The sequence below is a fragment of the Rosa chinensis genome, chromosome 4 (assembly GCF_002994745.2).
Source record: "Rosa chinensis cultivar Old Blush chromosome 4, RchiOBHm-V2, whole genome shotgun sequence".
Classification (NCBI taxonomy): Eukaryota; Viridiplantae; Streptophyta; class Magnoliopsida; order Rosales; family Rosaceae; genus Rosa; species Rosa chinensis.
Genome location: NC_037091.1, coordinates 33826824 through 33847508, shown reverse-complemented (window position 1 = coordinate 33847508; position 20685 = coordinate 33826824). Strand labels below are relative to the sequence as shown.

The window sequence follows — 20685 nt, the reverse complement described above, 5'->3', positions numbered from 1 at the left end:
TAATATATTGTATTTTTGAGATTTTGTAGGAGGTGAAATCCGGTGATAGAAGTAGCATCCATCGACCAAATTTTCCAACATGGAGAAAAAAATAGGGGAAAGAGCAAAGAAAAAAAAAACAAGAGAACAAAGTATTGTGAGCAAAGAACAAAGGGAGAAGAAAATCTACTGCTTTTTTTGATGATCTCTGTGAATTTTCTAGACCTGTAACTTAGACTATATGAAACATGAGAATTTTAGATTATGTTACGACCCAAGTAGACTGCAATGTCGATCCGCCCCTGTCCACAAGACTGAATTAGAAATAGGGTATCAAGTTAGACTGTTAGACGTTGAATTTGACCAAAAAAACGTTAGACTTTGAACATTTTGCAGACTTGGATTCTTCCAATTGTCCAGAAGATCTGCATCATTGTTTATAAACAACGTGAGAATTTAGAGGTCGATTTATCATAATATTGAATTGTCAGCGCGCAAAACTTGAAATGCTTGACAAGCTAGTCTTTCAAGTCTTCTTCCCACAATTATATAGAGCACCGACATTATTATGTACTACTGTAGGTGCCTAGAACAAAAATACCATGGATCCAAGGCTCTACAAATCTGCAAAATCAGGGGATGTTTGCTTCCTCAGAAAACTTCTTAGTGATAATCCTAGCCTTCTATATAACTTACACCTCCAGAAAACACAACCCTCCATATAGCTGTGCAATTCGGACACGAAAATGTCGCGGCTGAGATTTATAGCAGATCCAGGTCACTTCTCAAACAGCAAAACTTAGATGGAGATACACCTCTACATGTGGCTGCAAGGTTTGGTCACTTCTCTATTGTCAACTATCTGGTTAGAGATATAATTTCATCAGTGTCAGAGGTAGACATGGGGCTTGAGACCCTGAGAATTAGAAATAGGGGGAACAGCACAGTATTACACGAAGCTTCAAGGAATGGTCACTATAAAGTGGTCGAGTTCTTAATCAAAGTTGATCCCAACTTGGCTTCTGTTGAAAATGATGAGGGTGAGTCTCCATTGTATCTGGCCGCAAGAGGCGGAATGTTAGAGATTGTGAATCAAATTATAAGGACAAATCCGTCATCAGCTCATGGTGGTTCATTTGGCCAAACAGCTTTGCATGCTGCTGTGGTTGAAAGGCATGTTGGTATATCATGATCGATCCTTCAGCTGTTATGATCTCTTTCAGTTATATAAGTATTACATGGTTTAGCTATTAGTTATGCTGATATTCTACAACAACTATTATATCATTTTCTTTGAGATTTTATATACATTTTTTCTGTATATAGACGCCTGTGGTATTGAGTTTTAATAAAACATTAGTTACATTCACTTAGCTATGCTCCTATTACTTAGATAGTTCGGTTTGGCTCCGCTTTTATTTTGGTCTTGAAGACTTAGGCACATGTTCACAGAATAAGATTCTGGTCCCATATGTATTGTAATATATATACATAAATTTAGTCTCCCTATACTCAAGTTGTCGTGTCTAACTCTATTTCTGTAAGGTGTCATGGAAGCTCTGGTAGCATTCAAACAAGAACTTGCCAAAGAAGCTGATCGACAAGGCCGGACTCCTCTCTACTATGCAGCATCCCTAGGTGACCACAGAACAGTTAAGCGATTACTAGAACTTGATACTTCTACTGCATATGTTTTGGATAAAGGTGGTCGTTCACCAATTCATGTTGCAGCTAGGAATGGTCATACCGGTGTGATTAGAGAGATTATCCAACATTGCCCAGATTCGGGAGAACTTATTGACCCTTATGGACAGAATGCTCTTCATATTGCTATTTCCAGTGGACAAGCTAATGTTGTCACATATATATTAGAAACACCAGAACTAGAAGGGTTGATAAATCAGTCTGATATTGATGGAAACACCCCTTTGCATCTAGCGGCGATTGCGAGAAAAACTTGGATTCTTTGGTACTTGATGTGGGATGGAAGAGTAAATCAAAGATCCAAGAACAAATATGGCCAAACAGCATTTGACAGTGATAGATCAATTAAAGAATCTAGTATTACATCTTCCATGGTGAGTACTTATTACATAACCTCCCTAGTGTAGAATATTTCTCAGTTTTATGTGCAACAAGGTAGAGCTGTTCATCATCTCCCAATCTACAGATAGAGCTCTTGGTTTTCTACTGTTCCAAAAAGCTTAAAAAATTTTAAGATGCAGGACAAAAATGGGTTTCATTCTAAATCACTTCCTTGCATGGACATCATTCTAATTAAGTAACTATAAATAAATTATTGACAGCTAGCTTGTTAATTTGGTTTAATCGTTTTACTCGCAGATTTCAGCAAGAGCGGACCACGAAGAAGCAATTTCAGCAATGCAAACTTACAAGAAAACGGGTCAGACCCTTTTAATGGTTGCAACACTCATTACAACTGTAACATTTACAGCAGTATTCACAATGCCTGGAGGATACAACAATGATGCAGGCTCATCAGACCGAGGGCTGGCTCTTCTGCAGTCGAGCGAAAATCTAAAAAGTTTCATTGTCTCAGACACTGTTGCTATGACTTGCTCAATTAGTGCAGCTTGCCTCCTATTTTGGGGAGCTGTTAACAGCAAGGAGTGCTATCTTTACTATTTCACAAGTGCCGCTGCTCTTACATATATTGCTCTACAATCGACTGCAATAGCATTCACAACAGGAATTAGAGATGTGCTGCCCCATCAGCAATTCGTGCATACCATGGGACTGGGAGTGGAGGTTGCTTTTCACATCAGTACCTTCTTGTTTCTTTCTCAATTGGTTAAAACGTTTTCCATCCCTGAAGCCTGTAGACTCTTGTTTTCTCATCTCCGTATCAAGTCCAAAAGGGCTAAGAGAGAAAACTGGAGAAATACATGTTTGAAGTTGTGCTTGGCCTCATGAAGGAAAGCACTTTGCTTGGAGATGTGGGTGATGGTCACAATTTACAGATAAAGTTAGATGGTTTGGGCGTATTTGAGCGTGATTAGAAGAAATTATTGTAATCTCTATCAACATTTCTTTTTTCTTGCAACTGATCAAACAAATTTACAGTTCAACCGAACATTCCTTGTGTCCAACTATTACAGAATATTATTCAACAAAGAGGATTACAGTTCACACAATTCATTGAGGAGAGAATAGCTCGTAAAACCCAATTATGGAAGTCACAAAAACTTCATTGTACTTGGTTGGGATATGACATGACTTGACTATGTTTCATGTGTTTTTGTTTTTGTTTTTTGTTTTTATTGATAAGCAACTTAAATACTACAACTAGTCTTTCGTAAATCAAATTCACAACCTACTCACAACCTCCCACTTACGAATGAGAGACTATGCCGTTAGACCAAATGGTACTAGGCATCTTAGTTTAGCTTTATAAGCAAGATTTGGGTTAGGTTTAATGGCTACAAAATATGACACAAATTTTTACACAAATTCCTGATCATTAGATTTTATGCCATTTGATGGTGTAGATTATTATTATTATTATTTTTTAAAATATCATGTCGATATATCATTCAAGGTATTAAAAAGCGCGCCACGGGCGCGCCTTAAGGCTCATAAAGCGTGAGGCTCACAAGAGAAAGCCTCTGTTTTGCAGCTGAGGCGTAGAGGCGTTGAAGGCGCTGCTGAAGGCGCGAAAGGCGTCCAAAGCTCGCCTTAAGGCGTCTTGAGCGCACGCCTGGGTATTTTTTTTTTTTTTAAACACCAAAACGACGTCGTTTTGGTGTTTTGGGGGACAAATTCATTTAGGTTGAGTTCTGAAGTCGAGCCAAGCCCCAAATCAGTCCAAGCTGCCTCCTCCCCGACATATACACTCTCAAAGCAGCCAATCCCAATACTTACTCGAAAATTTGATAAAATCATGAAGAACCCATAAGTTTTCTCAAGAATTTGGTTCTAAAGGAGGCTATTTGCAGAATTGGAGGAAGAAATAAATTCGATTTGAAGAGAGTTGGAGAGTTGTAGTTCGATTTGAAGAAAAGGAATTTAAGGTATGAATATGATCATGCTTCGATCAACTTTCCTTGTTTTCTGTGGATGGTTTCGTGTTTCTTTGTTTTGTGCAATTGGAAATATTGGAATTTGGATCAGTTGCTAGTCTGCTACCACAGCATTTTATGATATGCAAATTCGGTAATGGTGTTTCATTATGGCCGAAGTTTATGGTAATAACAAGTTTCTTGCAATTAAAGTTGGTATGATTTGAATGCATGAGGATACTTGTTCTTGTTATGAGAATCATTAATGGGCCATACTCATTAGCATTTGAATTTTTCATGCATCTATGTGCGTTTCTTTTGGCGTCTGTGTATTTTCTGCTTTAACAAAGTTTGCAGGGAATATATATCTACTCACTGCATTGCATCCTCTTGTTTAAACTTGATATTTGATTAAAAGACACCTAATCTGCAACTAAAATATTACACAGAAGTGTTGTTACTGGCTTGACTCCAAATTATCTATTGAAAAGAACTCTGTTTGGAGCACTTCTATTGATCAAGACTTGTACTTAGTGGTTGGTGACCCTGGACTATATCTGTTGTTAAATCTACCTAACCCTTATCACATCCATGAATTTAGTGAAAAACTAACAATTTTAAGAACAATGAAAACATGGTTCTGTTTATGATTGGCATTGTGTATTTAGTTGTCCTGCTCCCACTTTAAATTGATATACGTTTTGAAATTGTTGTAATGTAGCTAGGCACAATGAGTTCTAGTACTAGTGGGACAACAAAGATAGATCATGCTTGGCGATGGAGGTGATAGTTTGGGTGAAGATAGTTTGGATGGTGATCTTCTAATTGATGAGGATGATGATTTCGATGGATGAAGTTGATTTCAATAATTGTTCATGTTCTTTGGCCATTCAACTTTAAATCTTTGGATTTATTTTATGTTTGGTGATTTTGTTGAATCATATGGTTTTAGTACTTGCTTATTATGAATGGATGACAATTTATAATGTTTTTTTTGTTACAATACATGTTCTATATATAAGACTAGTTCTATACATAAATACAGCTAATTTATACGTAAGGCTTACGCCTTGCTGAGGCTCTCCCGGCTACGCCTCGGCTACGCCTCAGCCTTTTAAAACATTGATATCATTAACTCAAGCCGAAAGGGCCATTACATATCCTCCCTTGTCACGCCCCTGATTTTTAACACAAATAAAAATTGATATATAATTTCATAATTATACATGCGTGATCGTTCAGCCATCAATACAAAATACCTGAAAACTTTTTCCCTTTAAACCAAGTACATACTGATGCCCTGAACCCTCAAAGTTAATATACACTCGCTCCAAAGAGTTATATATCACACAAGCTTACGAATTAAATGGTCAACAACAAAATAAAACTTAAATGCTCCTCAGAGTTTACTACACACGGGAAATCTTTATCAACGGTAAAGTCACAAAAATGGCTTCCTACCGTAAAACTGCAAAGGCGCTACCTCAGCTTCAGCCACGAATCGATTATCCTGACCTGCAGGATTAACCCCTACACCGTTTGAATGGTGCACTGGGTTGCCACACAACAAACCCGGTAAGCTTTTGCAAGCCTGTATGAGTAACTCAAAATAGTCAACACAACTTACACCAGAAATAAGGAAAACAACTCACGCTTTGATCCCTTAAAACACAAAATAAGGGAGAATAACCCACCCTTAATTTCCTTTAAAATGGAAATAAAAGAAAGCAACTTACACCTTGGTTTCTTTTAAAACAAAACATAGAAAGTAACACACTCCTTGGTTTCTATCAAATATAACATAGAAAACAACTCACATCTTGAATCCTATCAATCGTACCATAGAAAGTAACTCACACCTTGATTTCTATCAGTCGTACCTCACACCTTGATTTCTATCAATCGTACCATAAAAAGCAGCTCACACCTTGATTTCTATCAAATCGTTAATAAGGAAAACAACTTGTACCTTGTTACCTTAAAATTCGTTAATAAGGAAGCAGCTCACACCTTGTTCCCTAAAAACACGTAATCTCATGAGTTAGATATAACCAATTCTCGTTACCCCATGAATCACAATTGTGGCAGACAGACTAGAGCTCTAACTGAATTCGTAACCACTCGTCCGACCAAAGACGTGATTACTTGATATTCTGCCCAAGGTCATAGACCTTCATTCCTCGAACTTTTCAGTCCCTTGGAATAAAACATTAAAGGAGTCGCACTGGACCCAAAATGTTACACTAATCTCAACGCTTTTCAAAACAATCGAAATCAACATTTCCACAATCATTGTTTTCCAAAAAGCCATAACCCAAAACAATAAATGAGCATAATCATGCATATTGTTTTCATACACAAATCTCAATGCTTTTCAAAACAAATCGAAATCAACATTTCCATAATAATTTGTTTTCCGAAAAGCCATAACACAAAACAATAAAAAGCATCAATTCATGCATATTGTTTTCGATTGTCAATCCACAAACCCACCAAAACATATATATTTCACGTAAATATATATATACATAGTCATCCGCTCAGGAATGCCTACTAATACCAACTATAGTTTGCAGTTAATAAATAACTCTCAAAACAATAAGGGTATTCCGTTCATGAATGAACCTTGTGAGATTATTCACCTCGAAACCCCCATTGCGTCTTCAATATAGAACAAAGCAGCCAATCCACAAAATAATCGTCCAAAATACTTTGTCAAGTACCTAACCACATACGGTTACCACATCCGAGACCTCCCAAAGTCTCTGGAATACTTCCACGATCGATATGTCCAAATCACAAGTCGATCAGACGCTCAGACCCTCACGAATCGAATAAATTAACATGTACGAAACCGTAAAAATCATAATAAATTTGTACGAACTCCAAAAATTGCATATTATATACCGAAACGCTCGTATCAACGAGTAGAAGATATATAATACCAGAAACAGTTCCTCATATGGCTGGAACGCCGCCACAGGCGGTGGAGCACTGCCACCGGCCAAAACTCAAAATTTCTTAAAACTCCCAACATCAAAGTTGTTCATCTCAGCATGCTTATCCATTTTCATAACTAGTACAAAATCAAAATCAAAGCGTAAAGGGTCGAAAACTACCTCGCAAGCCGTGGATTACTGTTTAATCCGAATTGAACTAAGTTCCACGTGAATCGATCCAAAAAACGACCATATCGATCCAGGAGGCTGCTGCAAGCTCCCCAAGCCTAGTTTGAAGCTTTGCTGACGTAGGAGATGGGAGAACCGATCGGGTCCGATTTCCTCAAACTTCGCCGCCTTCTAGCCCCGCCACCAAGGAGAATCACCGCTAGAGGATGCCAGAGGGACGACCAGATCAAGGAGGCGAGCTGATCTAGAAGATTTCACCGCCGGAGACTACCGGAGCTCGCAGGAAAAGCCGGGTTGGATCGGCCGGGTCTGGGTCGGGTCAGTCGGGTTTCTTTGATTATGAAGGTGCAGTTGAGAGAGAAGAGAGAGAGAAGGAAATTTCCGGAAATGGAAATTGAAATTATGAAATAATTTCCAGAAGTCCTCTATTTATACTACAATGGAAACTTTTTCCAAAAGCCATAACTTCCTCATACAAACTCCGATTTTCACGTTCCACACGTCCTTGAGCTCGTATCGACGCGCTCTACAATTTTCGTGAAGGAAGTTTTTTGGAGAATCTCAACGTATCAAAAGTCAACCTTGAACCCCCCCCCCCCCTAAATCCACACTTTTCGAATAAAAATTCGTCCGAAACACTTCCGCTGTCAGGACCCACCCCGGAATTACCCTCCTAACTCCCAGGTGGACCTGCGGGACCCACTTTTCGAGAAAATTCGACAGAATCTCCCCTAAAAATGGGCAACCCTAAACCTGCTGAAAACACTCCTCAAAATAATTTAAGTTCTACGCTTGAAGCCGCCCTGCTTCCTAGCAACAATCCAAAAATTCTCCAAATAAAAAACATCGAACTTCACAACCAAAACATCTTAAACAAATACAACCCCGTAACTCAATCGTTCAACAATCTCCCAAAATAAACCACTCTCTTACACACATAATTATACAAATGTATAAATCCACTCTCAACAAGTATTCAGAGCAATCTAAGGAACAGACTCGGAATATAATACAATAAGTAGGTTAATCAATAACCTACTGAGAATGGATGACAAAGGTGGTACTAGCCTCCGCTCCTATGCCGGTCCACAGTACTGTGATCTGGGCAATTTAAACCAAAGGGCCCAGGGGGAAAGTACATAAAAACGTTAGAGTGAGTGGACAAAATAAATAAGTATCAATAAAGATAAATTTATACTTTCCCACAAGTTTACAATATAAAGTCTCGATGCATGCAACGTTTATAAAACGTATTTCTTTAAGTTCACAACTCGTGCAAAACATTCCAGCCCCGCTGGATAAAATAAACCGGACTAGCCCCGCTAGTCAAATCATAATAAAAGATGGGGAAAAACTTTCACCATACGAAAGAAGGGAGCCTTATTGGCTCGGGTCGGAGTGTCCCACACTCTTGAGCATCCCATGCTCTCCTCTACTCACCTACGAACACATAGTAAGTAGGGAGGAGTAATAATAGGCTAGCCAGTAATATAATATATAAATAACGACCCTAGGTATGGCGGTTTAAAAACCGTTAAATCCTTAAAGCTTCCCCAAGTCCCACGTATAAAGGACATACGGGTACGATTCCCAACCGTACTCTGATTTTCGTAAAAAGCCGTATAAATTAACAGCGTGTCCCACACGCTAAAGAAATAAATAAATCAACAACGAGGCATTCCCAATGCCAAAATCGTAATCAATAAATAATCATAGAGATTTATTTCAAACGAACTCCATTTATAAATAAAGTCTCAAATAAAAATTCGAATCCGAGCATAAATACTTTATAACCAAATTCTCAACCGATATAAATCATAATCACTTCATGGAAAATAATATTTAGAAGTAACTCCATAAGATAAATCATAATTATCTTTATATGCTCGGAAAAAATACGTTAATAAAATAAAACAGGCTTTAATAAATAAATGCATGCATCACTTATTTAAAACAAACGTCCACTCACAAAGTACGGCTAAGCTTGCCGTCGATCCAAACCCTCCTCAAGGAAATCCTCCTCACGTCCTGTACAATATAATGTTCGTAACTTTAATTTCGGGATGGAAAACTAAATTGGATTAATTAAAATCAACCCTAATATCAACTTTAATTGCCCAATTTCTCCCAATCTTCTTCAATAATATTATCTCCTTAATATATAGGCTCAAAGGCCAAACCGAGGAAATCCGATGGATGGATTCCTCATAATTCGTTTAATAATTTCTCCATTCTTTGAATAAACACCAATATTCATATCCAATTCACCTCCAAATCCATTTCCAAGCTTCGATTAATCAACTAGACGTAAAAAGGATTAATTACAGTAACAACAAGTCGAAATTTCCGGCCAAAACGCCAACTCACGCGCCACCTACAGTGGCGGTGCGTGGGTTTCACGTGCCGGTGCCAACCTCCACCTCCGGTCACCAAATTTCAGGTGCAACACCTACTCAACACACTGATTCCACTTCATAACTACAACATTTACAAATAACAACTACAAACAGTCGAAATCGATCCAAGAACACAAACCCAGAAAATTCAAGAACCCTAATTCGATCCGGCCTCTACACTTCAAATCGTGTTACAAGACCATAGGGGAAATAATCAGTGGTAAAAACCAAACCTTCGACGAAGAAATGGGGGCCGGAGGTGGCCGGAATCGTCGGGAATCGGCAAAAGTCCCAAACTGCAGCCGGAGTGGTTTTGGCTTCGATCCGTGGTTTTCCGGCCAAATCGTGGAAAATCAAGGCTGCTGGGGTGCTCGGAGGGAGGAGGCGCTCCTCTGGTGACCGGTGGCACGCCGGTTGGTGGCCGGAATCGCCGAAATTTGATGGAAGAAGAAAAATGGCCGAACCGGAGGAAGAGAGATCGGGGGAGAGGAGAGAGAAAGAGTTGGGGTGGTTTCCGGAAATGGAAACCTACCCGGGTAAATTTCCTTTTTTATCAAAAGTTACCATGAACAGTAACTTTACAATTTTGGCCATAACTCTCGCATACGAAGTCCGATTTTTACGAACCACATATGCACGCGCTCGGTTTAACGTCCCCTACAACTTTCATGAAGAACATTTTCTCAAATTTTGACCCGAATAAAAAGTCAACTTTTAGGGCCACTAAAAGTACTAAACCGAAAGTAAAAGTGAAAGTAAAGGTCGTTTACCGTCCAAATGACTAGTAAACACGTGGATTTAGGTTCGGGACGTTACAATCTCCCCTCCTTATAACAATTTCGTCCTCGAAATTTCATACTGTTAAAGTAGAGGTAGCACACATGTACTAATCTGCAATGCAACATCCTCAACGAAGGTAGTACTAGTACTCAGATCATAACAACGTGGGGATGATATCACACGATCGATATGCAAGTCTGCTCAACTCATGCAGAAACTAACTTTAGATCTAGTCCAAGAGGTGGCCAAATAAAATAAGGGAATCAACATATAAAAAGGAACAGTCCTCAAGCAGAAATATGACCAGTCACTGTAATCTTGAATACTGCATAAGGAATAATCGTCTCGCCCGTCAAGAAAACCAAGATGTGGAAATAAAGATATAACCCACAACCAGAATGAACTTCTTTTCATAGTCTCCTAAAAGACTAATCAAAACAATATCTCATCCAATGTTTCCAAAACCTTGAAGCTTGTCGACTTATCCTTGGTCAAATTTTTCTCTTACAATCACAAGTCAACTACTTTGACAACCCCAAAGATTTTCCTATAATTCCAACTACTCAAGCAAATCAAAACATGCTTATAGTTCAGATAGCACGAGGTATTGACGTCACAAGCCATTTGACTGGAATAGACGTATTCATAATCTTGCATATAACTCATACGGTGAAGAACCAAACCGTTCACCAACAACATTGTTATAAGTCATTGACCCCACACACAATACCTTTTCCAAATTACACCGGTGTTAATGGGAAGCCAACACGATTAAGACATCACAACATGGTTACAGAAACCCAAAAAGTCCAAAACAAGTAATTTATTAACTACCACACACAACAACACTTCATTCCATTTATTTATATAAAAATTTTTGATCGAATGTCGTTCACGTAAAGGTCCCACAATTGTCAAGCATAACAAAGGGTAGCCTCCGACAAACCCATAAGTTCTTAAGCAGGTAGGTTATGGAACCACTACACTTCCTCTTTGCTACTCAGACAACTGACTGGAACATTGATCACGCCTTGAAATGACATTCCCAGTAACAAGAAAACTCATTTAATAGTTATCCCGCTGGCCACACTTATAGTTCTCAAACGGGCAAATTAAGATTGTCCCTCGAAAACTTCTTATAACTATAATGTGGGGATAAAATTCTTCTAAATCACATGCATTCCAAGGAGTCTACCAATTACCAATGTCTAAAATCGAAACTGCTCACATTATGTACTACATCTTCCGAAACCTGATGCAAAGCAAAATCCATAAATATTCGCTCAATTCCAGCCCAAATATTCAAATCTAAGAGGAGATACATCACACCAAAGTTGTTCTTAGCTGAGGCTACACTTCTTAGTCATAGGTCAAAAATTTAGTTGAATCCATGTCAATCTCGCTGGTCTCTACGCCACAAATGATAATTCTACTTCGTATGCCAATATAATTCTCACCACCGAAAACAATACTTGATTGGAATTCCGATCACACTCAAATAAAATAGCATCCCTTGTTGACTCAACAGTTTTAAAGTATAGATATGCCCTCAAGCATTACCAATAACTCTTAGCCACTGCTAAGCAAAAATTCGTAAAAACTCTTTTGCTCAAAACAACCTGGAGAGAAAGTCGAATAAGTGCCCAAATAGAAAAACTCACAAAGTCACTTAATTAAACAAATAGCACTTGTGTACCACAGAAACGGAGTCTACTTCCCAAGATAGGAAAATATGATATCGAAGAGGTTCATTGTCTGATGTTACAAGAATCAATGGAAATCAGTTATGTCAAACCGCGTTGAACTTGCAAGTGCTAGAATATAGCCAACTCCTTTTATTTAACTTAAGGCCAAAACCGATAAACAACAATTGCCCTTACCAAAAAGAGGATAAGATAACCACGAATCCACTCCTCAATCGACGCTTAACTTATAAAATTTCAGCTACAACAAGAATTCCTATGACTTCCTTGTGCTAACCAAAATTGCACCAAAAACTTTCCAAATCTTCTCACTAAGAATTATTCCAATAACATAACTCAATCATAGTAGCTCAACAAGTAGTACTTAAATATATATTGAACCCATGATAGAGCATAAGCCCAATCAATTTATTTCAATTCAACTCCTACTTCCTGTTCAAGTCGTCTTAATTTTAGATAAGTGGTGACCGGATTTCACTCATACCAACAACTTCCTATACATTTCCAATTAAAGGTCACCAGGGTGGCAAAGTTCGCTCATTTCCTCCAAAGAAATCCATTACACATAACCGATTCAAGTAATAACTAATTCCTCAAGGTAGCTAACACAATTCACAAGCTCTTTCCCAAACAATCCTTAATATAAGACAAAGGACACCCGTCCAACAGCTTGTGTCACACCAATCGATATTCGGATCCGAACGTGGTCCCACCACAATAATGATCCAATTTGCTCAAATAATCATCACTGAAGTACGTCACTTAAAACAGACTACAATACCTTCCACCCAAGATAACAAGAGTCTTGGTCAAGCCTTAACTTAAAATATTTCCAGAGCCAACAGAAAACTTATTTCCATAAAGTTATTCCTTCCACCATCCACTAATATAATATCACAACCCATTCGTCCGGCAAACTTCCACTAAGAGTCTATCACAATTCAACCTTCAAGGCTCCGTGATTCAAAACTCAAATCAGATTCCGTATCACAAAGTAATTCCGTTTGAACTTCTAAGAACACCGAACTATGTCACTATCACTATTCCCCACAACCGTTTCATTCAAAAATGGATAAACAAAGGAATCCATTTGCATAATACCACATACGAAGAGTTGATTCCAACTCTCCCAATTATTTACCGACCAAAGTCGTAACTCTATTATAGAACCTTAAGCATTCTTCCAATTCTTGCACTTCAAGCACATATCAACTGTAAAAGCCCATTCTTGTTAATCTCCCTACTCGCTACCATACAAGACTCAGATAGACAAAACTATAAGTCATGGTATCAAAAATCAATCTCTTTTATTTCGAGCAAAACTATGCTCATACACCTTGGTTAGGTCAACGACCCAAAATGACAATTTCTAAAAATCCCGTCCTACTTATATCTCTCAATTACTGTCGTTACCTCTCACTTGCCATCATCAGTGACCAAAGTCACTCGAAAACAAAGACTCTAGCCATAACAACCCAGAATAATTATTCAATTTTTCTCTGTAAATGGTTTCCAACACTGAGGTTCCCAAAGAACCACCAAAAACTTCCAATAATATTTCAAATGCTACTTAACAACCAATCACATCACACAACATCTTTCCCGAAACTTGGTTCAAAGTCAAAACCACCATTATTACCAAGTCCATTTCTACCCACAATCCTGATTCCCGAAGCAATCATATCATCTAGAGACAGCCCAAAGCTATTGTCGCTCGTCTCAGACACTCAAACACAACTCGAACTCTGGTTTCCGCACCTTAATCCCTGCCCCAACAAACTTGTTGGCATCAAGGAAAAGACAACCACAACATTTTCCTCGAATCACATTTCGTAGCACAACTCGAAAATGTAGAGTAGTTTTACTCTACCATCACCAGGGATAGGCGCATGATAGTTAACCAATCGAATACGGAAAGAAAACCCTAGGAGGTCGGCGTACAAGAGGCATAGTACCAGAAGAAAACCAACTAACTTTGTACCTTACACACTTGATGAATACCACAGCACCGAAGAGCACACGATGGGGAACCGCTGCAGTCGGGCCATCACTCGAGAGGTACTGGGCAACACCAAGTATATAAGGTAACAGAATAGAAACGAGTCTACAGAACCTAATAACCTAATGCTCTGATACCAACTGTCAGGACCCACCCCGGAATTACCCTCCTAACTCCCAGGTGGACCTGCGGGACCCACTTTTCGAGAAAATTCGACAGAATCTCCCCTAAAAATGGGCAACCCTAAACCTGCTGAAAACACTCCTCAAAATAATTTAAGTTCTACGCTTGAAGCCGCCCTGCTTCCTAGCAACAATCCAAAAATTCTCCAAATAAAAAACATCGAACTTCACAACCAAAACATCTTAAACAAATACAACCCCGTAACTCAATCGTTCAACAATCTCCCAAAATAAACCACTCTCTTACACACATAATTATACAAATGTATAAATCCACTCTCAACAAGTATTCAGAGCAATCTAAGGAACAGACTCGGAATATAATACAATAAGTAGGTTAATCAATAACCTACTGAGAATGGATGACAAAGGTGGTACTAGCCTCCGCTCCTATGCCGGTCCACAGTACTGTGATCTGGGCAATTTAAACCAAAGGGCCCAGGGGGAAAGTACATAAAAACGTTAGAGTGAGTGGACAAAATAAATAAGTATCAATAAAGATAAATTTATACTTTCCCACAAGTTTACAATATAAAGTCTCGATGCATGCAACGTTTATAAAACGTATTTCTTTAAGTTCACAACTCGTGCAAAACATTCCAGCCCCGCTGGATAAAATAAACCGGACTAGCCCCGCTAGTCAAATCATAATAAAAGATGGGGAAAAACTTTCACCATACGAAAGAAGGGAGCCTTATTGGCTCGGGTCGGAGTGTCCCACACTCTTGAGCATCCCATGCTCTCCTCTACTCACCTACGAACACATAGTAAGTAGGGAGGAGTAATAATAGGCTAGCCAGTAATATAATATATAAATAACGACCCTAGGTATGGCGGTTTAAAAACCGTTAAATCCTTAAAGCTTCCCCAAGTCCCACGTATAAAGGACATACGGGTACGATTCCCAACCGTACTCTGATTTTCGTAAAAAGCCGTATAAATTAACAGCGTGTCCCACACGCTAAAGAAATAAATAAATCAACAACGAGGCATTCCCAATGCCAAAATCGTAATCAATAAATAATCATAGAGATTTATTTCAAACGAACTCCATTTATAAATAAAGTCTCAAATAAAAATTCGAATCCGAGCATAAATACTTTATAACCAAATTCTCAACCGATATAAATCATAATCACTTCATGGAAAATAATATTTAGAAGTAACTCCATAAGATAAATCATAATTATCTTTATATGCTCGGAAAAAATACGTTAATAAAATAAAACAGGCTTTAATAAATAAATGCATGCATCACTTATTTAAAACAAACGTCCACTCACAAAGTACGGCTAAGCTTGCCGTCGATCCAAACCCTCCTCAAGGAAATCCTCCTCACGTCCTGTACAATATAATGTTCGTAACTTTAATTTCGGGATGGAAAACTAAATTGGATTAATTAAAATCAACCCTAATATCAACTTTAATTGCCCAATTTCTCCCAATCTTCTTCAATAATATTATCTCCTTAATATATAGGCTCAAAGGCCAAACCGAGGAAATCCGATGGATGGATTCCTCATAATTCGTTTAATAATTTCTCCATTCTTTGAATAAACACCAATATTCATATCCAATTCACCTCCAAATCCATTTCCAAGCTTCGATTAATCAACTAGACGTAAAAAGGATTAATTACAGTAACAACAAGTCGAAATTTCCGGCCAAAACGCCAACTCACGCGCCACCTACAGTGGCGGTGCGTGGGTTTCACGTGCCGGTGCCAACCTCCACCTCCGGTCACCAAATTTCAGGTGCAACACCTACTCAACACACTGATTCCACTTCATAACTACAACATTTACAAATAACAACTACAAACAGTCGAAATCGATCCAAGAACACAAACCCAGAAAATTCAAGAACCCTAATTCGATCCGGCCTCTACACTTCAAATCGTGTTACAAGACCATAGGGGAAATAATCAGTGGTAAAAACCAAACCTTCGACGAAGAAATGGGGGCCGGAGGTGGCCGGAATCGTCGGGAATCGGCAAAAGTCCCAAACTGCAGCCGGAGTGGTTTTGGCTTCGATCCGTGGTTTTCCGGCCAAATCGTGGAAAATCAAGGCTGCTGGGGTGCTCGGAGGGAGGAGGCGCTCCTCTGGTGACCGGTGGCACGCCGGTTGGTGGCCGGAATCGCCGGAATTTGATGGAAGAAGAAAAATGGCCGAACCGGAGGAAGAGAGATCGGGGGAGAGGAGAGAGAAAGAGTTGGGGTGGTTTCCGGAAATGGAAACCTACCCGGGTAAATTTCCTTTTTTATCAAAAGTTACCATGAACAGTAACTTTACAATTTTGGCCATAACTCTCGCATACGAAGTCCGATTTTTACGAACCACATATGCACGCGCTCGGTTTAACGTCCCCTACAACTTTCATGAAGAACATTTTCTCAAATTTTGACCCGAATAAAAAGTCAACTTTTAGGGCCACTAAAAGTACTAAACCGAAAGTAAAAGTGAAAGTAAAGGTCGTTTACCGTCCAAATGACTAGTAAACACGTGGATTTAGGTTCGGGACGTTACATCCGCTCCGTCCACGAGCCAAGAAACCGTCCAATAACCATAAATTAGATTCCGGAAAATCCTTGGAAAATAAATACGAATTTCCGGGGCATCACATCCCTCTACCATCTATGGGTAGATAAAAAGTTTGTCGTATTACCACAGCGATACATAGATTAGGTCCAATCATTTGACGGTTCCCATGCTCACTTATTAAAGAAAGCCTATTAAACTATGGACTAGTACTAATGCATAGTAATAGGCTAGCAAATTCAAAAGAGGAAACTAACTAAATAATGGGTACAAAAACCCATAAGTTATTATGGACCCAAGAGAAAGCAGGCCCAAGATCAATTGCGAAGCCCAACCATCAGCCCACAAAGTCCATCAAGAACAAAACCTAGCTGCTCCCAATTGATCTTGCCACCATCAGCAATAATGGCACCGGCCGGCCAACCTCCCATATCGACCAATTCGAAGGTAGCCACACGTCCTCCTCCTTTGCATACCTCCCCGAGATCAGGGCTGGGATTTGAGCTCAAAGACAGCTCAACCACATGCTCCTCCATGTTGATCTAGACACCCAAAGTCGCCTGCTCTCCACTTGAAGCTTCAGTAGCATTCGCAACTCTGGCCATGACCAACCTGCAAGCGTAGTGTGATGAGTGCAGCCGCTCATGGAAGTCACAGAAAAAAACACCGTCGCCTAAAAGAACCGACCCGATAGGAGGCATACAAGCCGCTGTAGCTTCTAGATTGATGGCCTCTTTGAGAAGGGTACTAGCGGCAACGAAGTCTCCGATGGAGTGAACGGTATTACCCTTGGATTTGGCTTCGTTGGCTATAGTAGATGGCGCAACCAAGCAGGCCGTCGGCCATTGACGGGCAAGAGGCCGCCATGGCAAATGCCGACTATCAGGGGACCATGTATGCCTAGGATGATCACAGGATGGTGATAGATGGAGTCATTCAAAATTTGGATGGCTAGATCTACCATTTTTGTCACCGCAGGACGGTGGCAATGCTAGCATGAGCGTGAATGTGAGTGCCACTAGGGGGAATAGAGTGCTAGGGTTTCTCATTGAAAAGCTATTCTTGTTGGTGTAGATTATGAATGATGACATATATGATATATCAAATAAATCTTTTATTTCTATTTTTTTTTAAGAAAAAAAAAGTAATTTTAATTTTGCTAGGATAAAACCATTAAATATCTGATAAATAATTACAAAAATATGTCATGTTATCCATAATTTACATCATTGACTATCATAAAATTGAATGGCTAGGATTTTGTGTAAAAACTTGTATCATATTTTGAACCCAACCCAATTTATATACTAAACACAAAGGGTGAAGTGTGTGATTTGTTTCTTATTAAGGCCCAGTTTGGCCCTGAGGTCTAAGCTGCTTAAGCTGCTTATTCAATAATTTAAGCTGGAAGAGGTGTTTGGTAAAACAAGAGATTATGGATTATAATTCAATCTCCCACTTCCCAATGTTATAATCCACAAGTTGCAAAAGTGATGCTTCAGATTAACAGATTTTAGAAGTTGAGATCATTTACCTATATTGCCCTCATCTATATTCCAGCTCCGAACTGAAGATGGACTGAGGATTCGATACCTACAACCCAGCAAGTTCGTGACTTCCAACTCCAATCGTGGTCAGCTTTCTTCTACAGATGCAACGAAGCCAGGACTAAGCCGAGAAGAGCCGGAAAAGTCGCCGGCGTCGAGGAACCGCGACGGAGCGGAGAATTCCCAAAAACGAAAATCATCAGAACCAATCGAATTCAGAAACTAATCACACAGGTATGTAGACCATGACGAGAAGATGAGATTTCATACCACATGCAAGCCAATTGGTGGCCGAAGTCGCCGGAATTCGCTGAAACTCGCCGGAGCAATAAGAACTTCTCACCGTCGATTCTTCTTCGTCGTCTGGTGCATGGACGATCAAAGGCCACAAGCGTGACGGGTACGAGGAGACGAAGAGGATGGTGCCCGTGCGCCATTGTGGGGTGGTCGGAGGTGAAAGTTTCGGTCAGGCTTCTCTTCCGGGTCGGTGGCCTTCTAACTCCAAGCTCCCTTTCACCTAGCTCGACAATCTGATCTGTTTCCTTTCCTTTTAAAGCCAAATCAACGGACCAGATTGGATGGTGGAGGAAGTTGGTGGCTCAGATCGCGCCACTTGATTTCTATTTCCTTAAATAAATTTTCAAAACCCTAGAACATCGGAAAGTCACGATAAATGGTCGGAGTATCCGAAAAATTCTCTGAAAATTTCCCAGAACTTCAGAAAGTCACGATAAATGAATGAGTAGAGTATAACTTATAAAGATAATAAATGTTATTATTTCTAAAAATATATATAAGTAACATCATTTTAACATCATGTCCTTTTTGGTCATTTTCTAAACTCACAGTACTTTTACACTAAAGTTTACCAAACACTTCAACACTGCTTTTGTACTCACAGCACTTTTAAAAGCACAGTTTACCAAACACCCCGCTACTTAATTTCACAGCTGATTATTCTCACAGCACAGCTAAAGCCGATTTTAAATTAATCACCTTGGGGCCAAACTCGCCCTAAGAAGCGTACATACTAGGAATCAATCACAGTTTGGTTTTGGGATTTCGGACGCCTAATGCAAAGTTGAATAGCCGGCCTTACTAATCATGGCGTCCCCTACATGGGAATACTAAAGGAGTAAGGAGTTACAGTTCAGAGATGCCTCACTCCCTCTTGCACCATTTAAGAGAGAATATAATTCAACTTCCAAAAAAAAAAAAAACTGCAAAAAAATCATGAAAAAAAGAGAGGGCTGAATAGGACTCGACCAGTACGACAAACTAAGAAACACCTTTACCAACTGAACTATATGTGGCTCGTTTTTATTTCAGTTCTTATATCATATATTTAGTTGGGTGAGGCTCTAATGAGGACATTAAAATGAGGATTTTATGAGCACTTTTAAATCAACGGTTGAATGACAAGTGTGTTGTACAATTAATATTTCACTTAAAATTTAAAATTAGTACTATTCTTTCAACCGTTGATATGAATGTCTTCATTAAGTCCTCATTTTAAAGTCATCACTAGAGCCTCTCCTATATTTAGTTTATGTACTATTTAATTAAAAATTCACAGGCCAGCATCACCTCATACTCGGGCAATCACATGAGCCATGGCATATTATTCTGAGAAAAGAATACCCAGGGCGACAAGTATTAACGATCGCACATGGAGAGCCCTGATAACCAGTTACGATATAACCCGTAGATAAGAGTGGCCACCTTGCATGATCGATCATGATGAGAACCATCCAGTTTGGGAAGTAGTTGATCATGATTATCAATTTGTTTGCCTCAAAATTGTCTCAGCCGAAATGAGGGCCGAGGGACTTGTGGTTGAATCGTCCTTCTAAATATTGCGCGGGTGTACCAACTCACGGCCGAATGGCCGACTGAGGTTCAGATCTGATTTGCGCTTGTATCTGACTACTTTCAAGTGATTGTAGGCCGAGGAAGGAACCTTCTCAACCGTCAGGTTCTAATGTCTCTGTTGCAAGGACTTCAGTTAAGTGTTAATCCTAACCGGGATCTTCTACCACGTTCACTTCTTGGGTAAACTCAAACGTTCAAGTGACGAGAGAGAGATTTATCGGGTGAAGGTACTGGCAAATCACGGTGAAGACGAAGGTGAAGTGGACTCGGTTGTCAAAGCGTTGTGAGATTATGTGTGTGTGAACAACGAATCGCATCAACCCAATCTGGACCAGCCGAAAGAGATCAATGGAAGAGAATTCTACGTTACGAACTACTCCTCTGTGAGTTGCTTTCCACATAAATTGAGACGTGTCTTTAGGCGCAACATGTCCTTGTTGAAGTCATTGACCCTTTTGTAGTCAAGTAACTGGATTTCATTCCACTGAACGGTTAGTTCTGGGAACAATGTGTCATAAATGTTCTCAAAACGTCCCTTAAAG

The 20685-nt window shown here is 39.4% G+C and overlaps 1 protein-coding gene and 4 long non-coding RNA genes across 6 annotated transcripts; 2 read left to right on the top strand and 3 right to left on the bottom strand.

Moving 5' to 3' along the window:
- The first annotated feature begins 485 nt into the window (after positions 1–485).
- LOC112200337 (protein ACCELERATED CELL DEATH 6) lies at positions 486–3204 on the top strand. 2 transcript variants are annotated; one of them, XM_024341360.2, is made up of 3 exons: positions 486–1160; positions 1525–2057; positions 2323–3204. In XM_024341360.2, exons 1-3 carry the CDS (start codon positions 881–883, stop codon positions 2911–2913), a joined length of 1404 nt encoding a protein of 467 aa, XP_024197128.1. In that variant the 5' UTR covers positions 486–880; the 3' UTR covers positions 2914–3204. The 2 variants fall into 2 exon arrangements, with proteins under 2 accessions (XP_024197128.1, XP_040375015.1); XM_040519081.1 differs by having other exon boundaries at positions 487–1019; positions 2323–3203.
- Positions 3205–3731: 527 nt separating this feature from the next.
- On the top strand, positions 3732–5001 carry LOC112196122. Its single transcript, XR_002934993.2, has 2 exons — positions 3732–4010; positions 4720–5001. It is a non-coding gene; the product is annotated as an uncharacterized LOC112196122 (long non-coding RNA).
- Positions 5002–5493: 492 nt separating this feature from the next.
- Positions 5494–19882, bottom strand: LOC121052990. The gene is made up of 3 exons (XR_005810469.1): positions 18542–19882; positions 18259–18392; positions 5494–5549 (listed from the first exon to the last, which is right to left on the bottom strand). It is a non-coding gene; the product is annotated as an uncharacterized LOC121052990 (long non-coding RNA).
- LOC112196662 lies at positions 7979–9155 on the bottom strand. Its single transcript, XR_002935308.2, has 2 exons — positions 9096–9155; positions 7979–8227 (listed from the first exon to the last, which is right to left on the bottom strand). It is a non-coding gene; the product is annotated as an uncharacterized LOC112196662 (long non-coding RNA).
- On the bottom strand, positions 14353–15529 carry LOC112196663. Its single transcript, XR_002935309.2, has 2 exons — positions 15470–15529; positions 14353–14601 (listed from the first exon to the last, which is right to left on the bottom strand). It is a non-coding gene; the product is annotated as an uncharacterized LOC112196663 (long non-coding RNA).
- Positions 19883–20685: the final 803 nt, after the last annotated feature.

Excerpts from the sequence above, each read along its gene's own strand:
- LOC112200337 (XM_024341360.2), top strand. The coding sequence starts at position 881 with ATGGGGCTTGAGACCCTGAGAATTAGAAATAGGGGGAACAGCACAGTA. Across the intron at positions 1,161-1,524 it reads TGTGGTTGAAAGGCATGTTG|GTGTCATGGAAGCTCTGGTA; the intron begins GTATATCATGAT and ends TATTTCTGTAAG. Across the intron at positions 2,058-2,322 it reads CTAGTATTACATCTTCCATG|ATTTCAGCAAGAGCGGACCA; the intron begins GTGAGTACTTAT and ends TTTTACTCGCAG.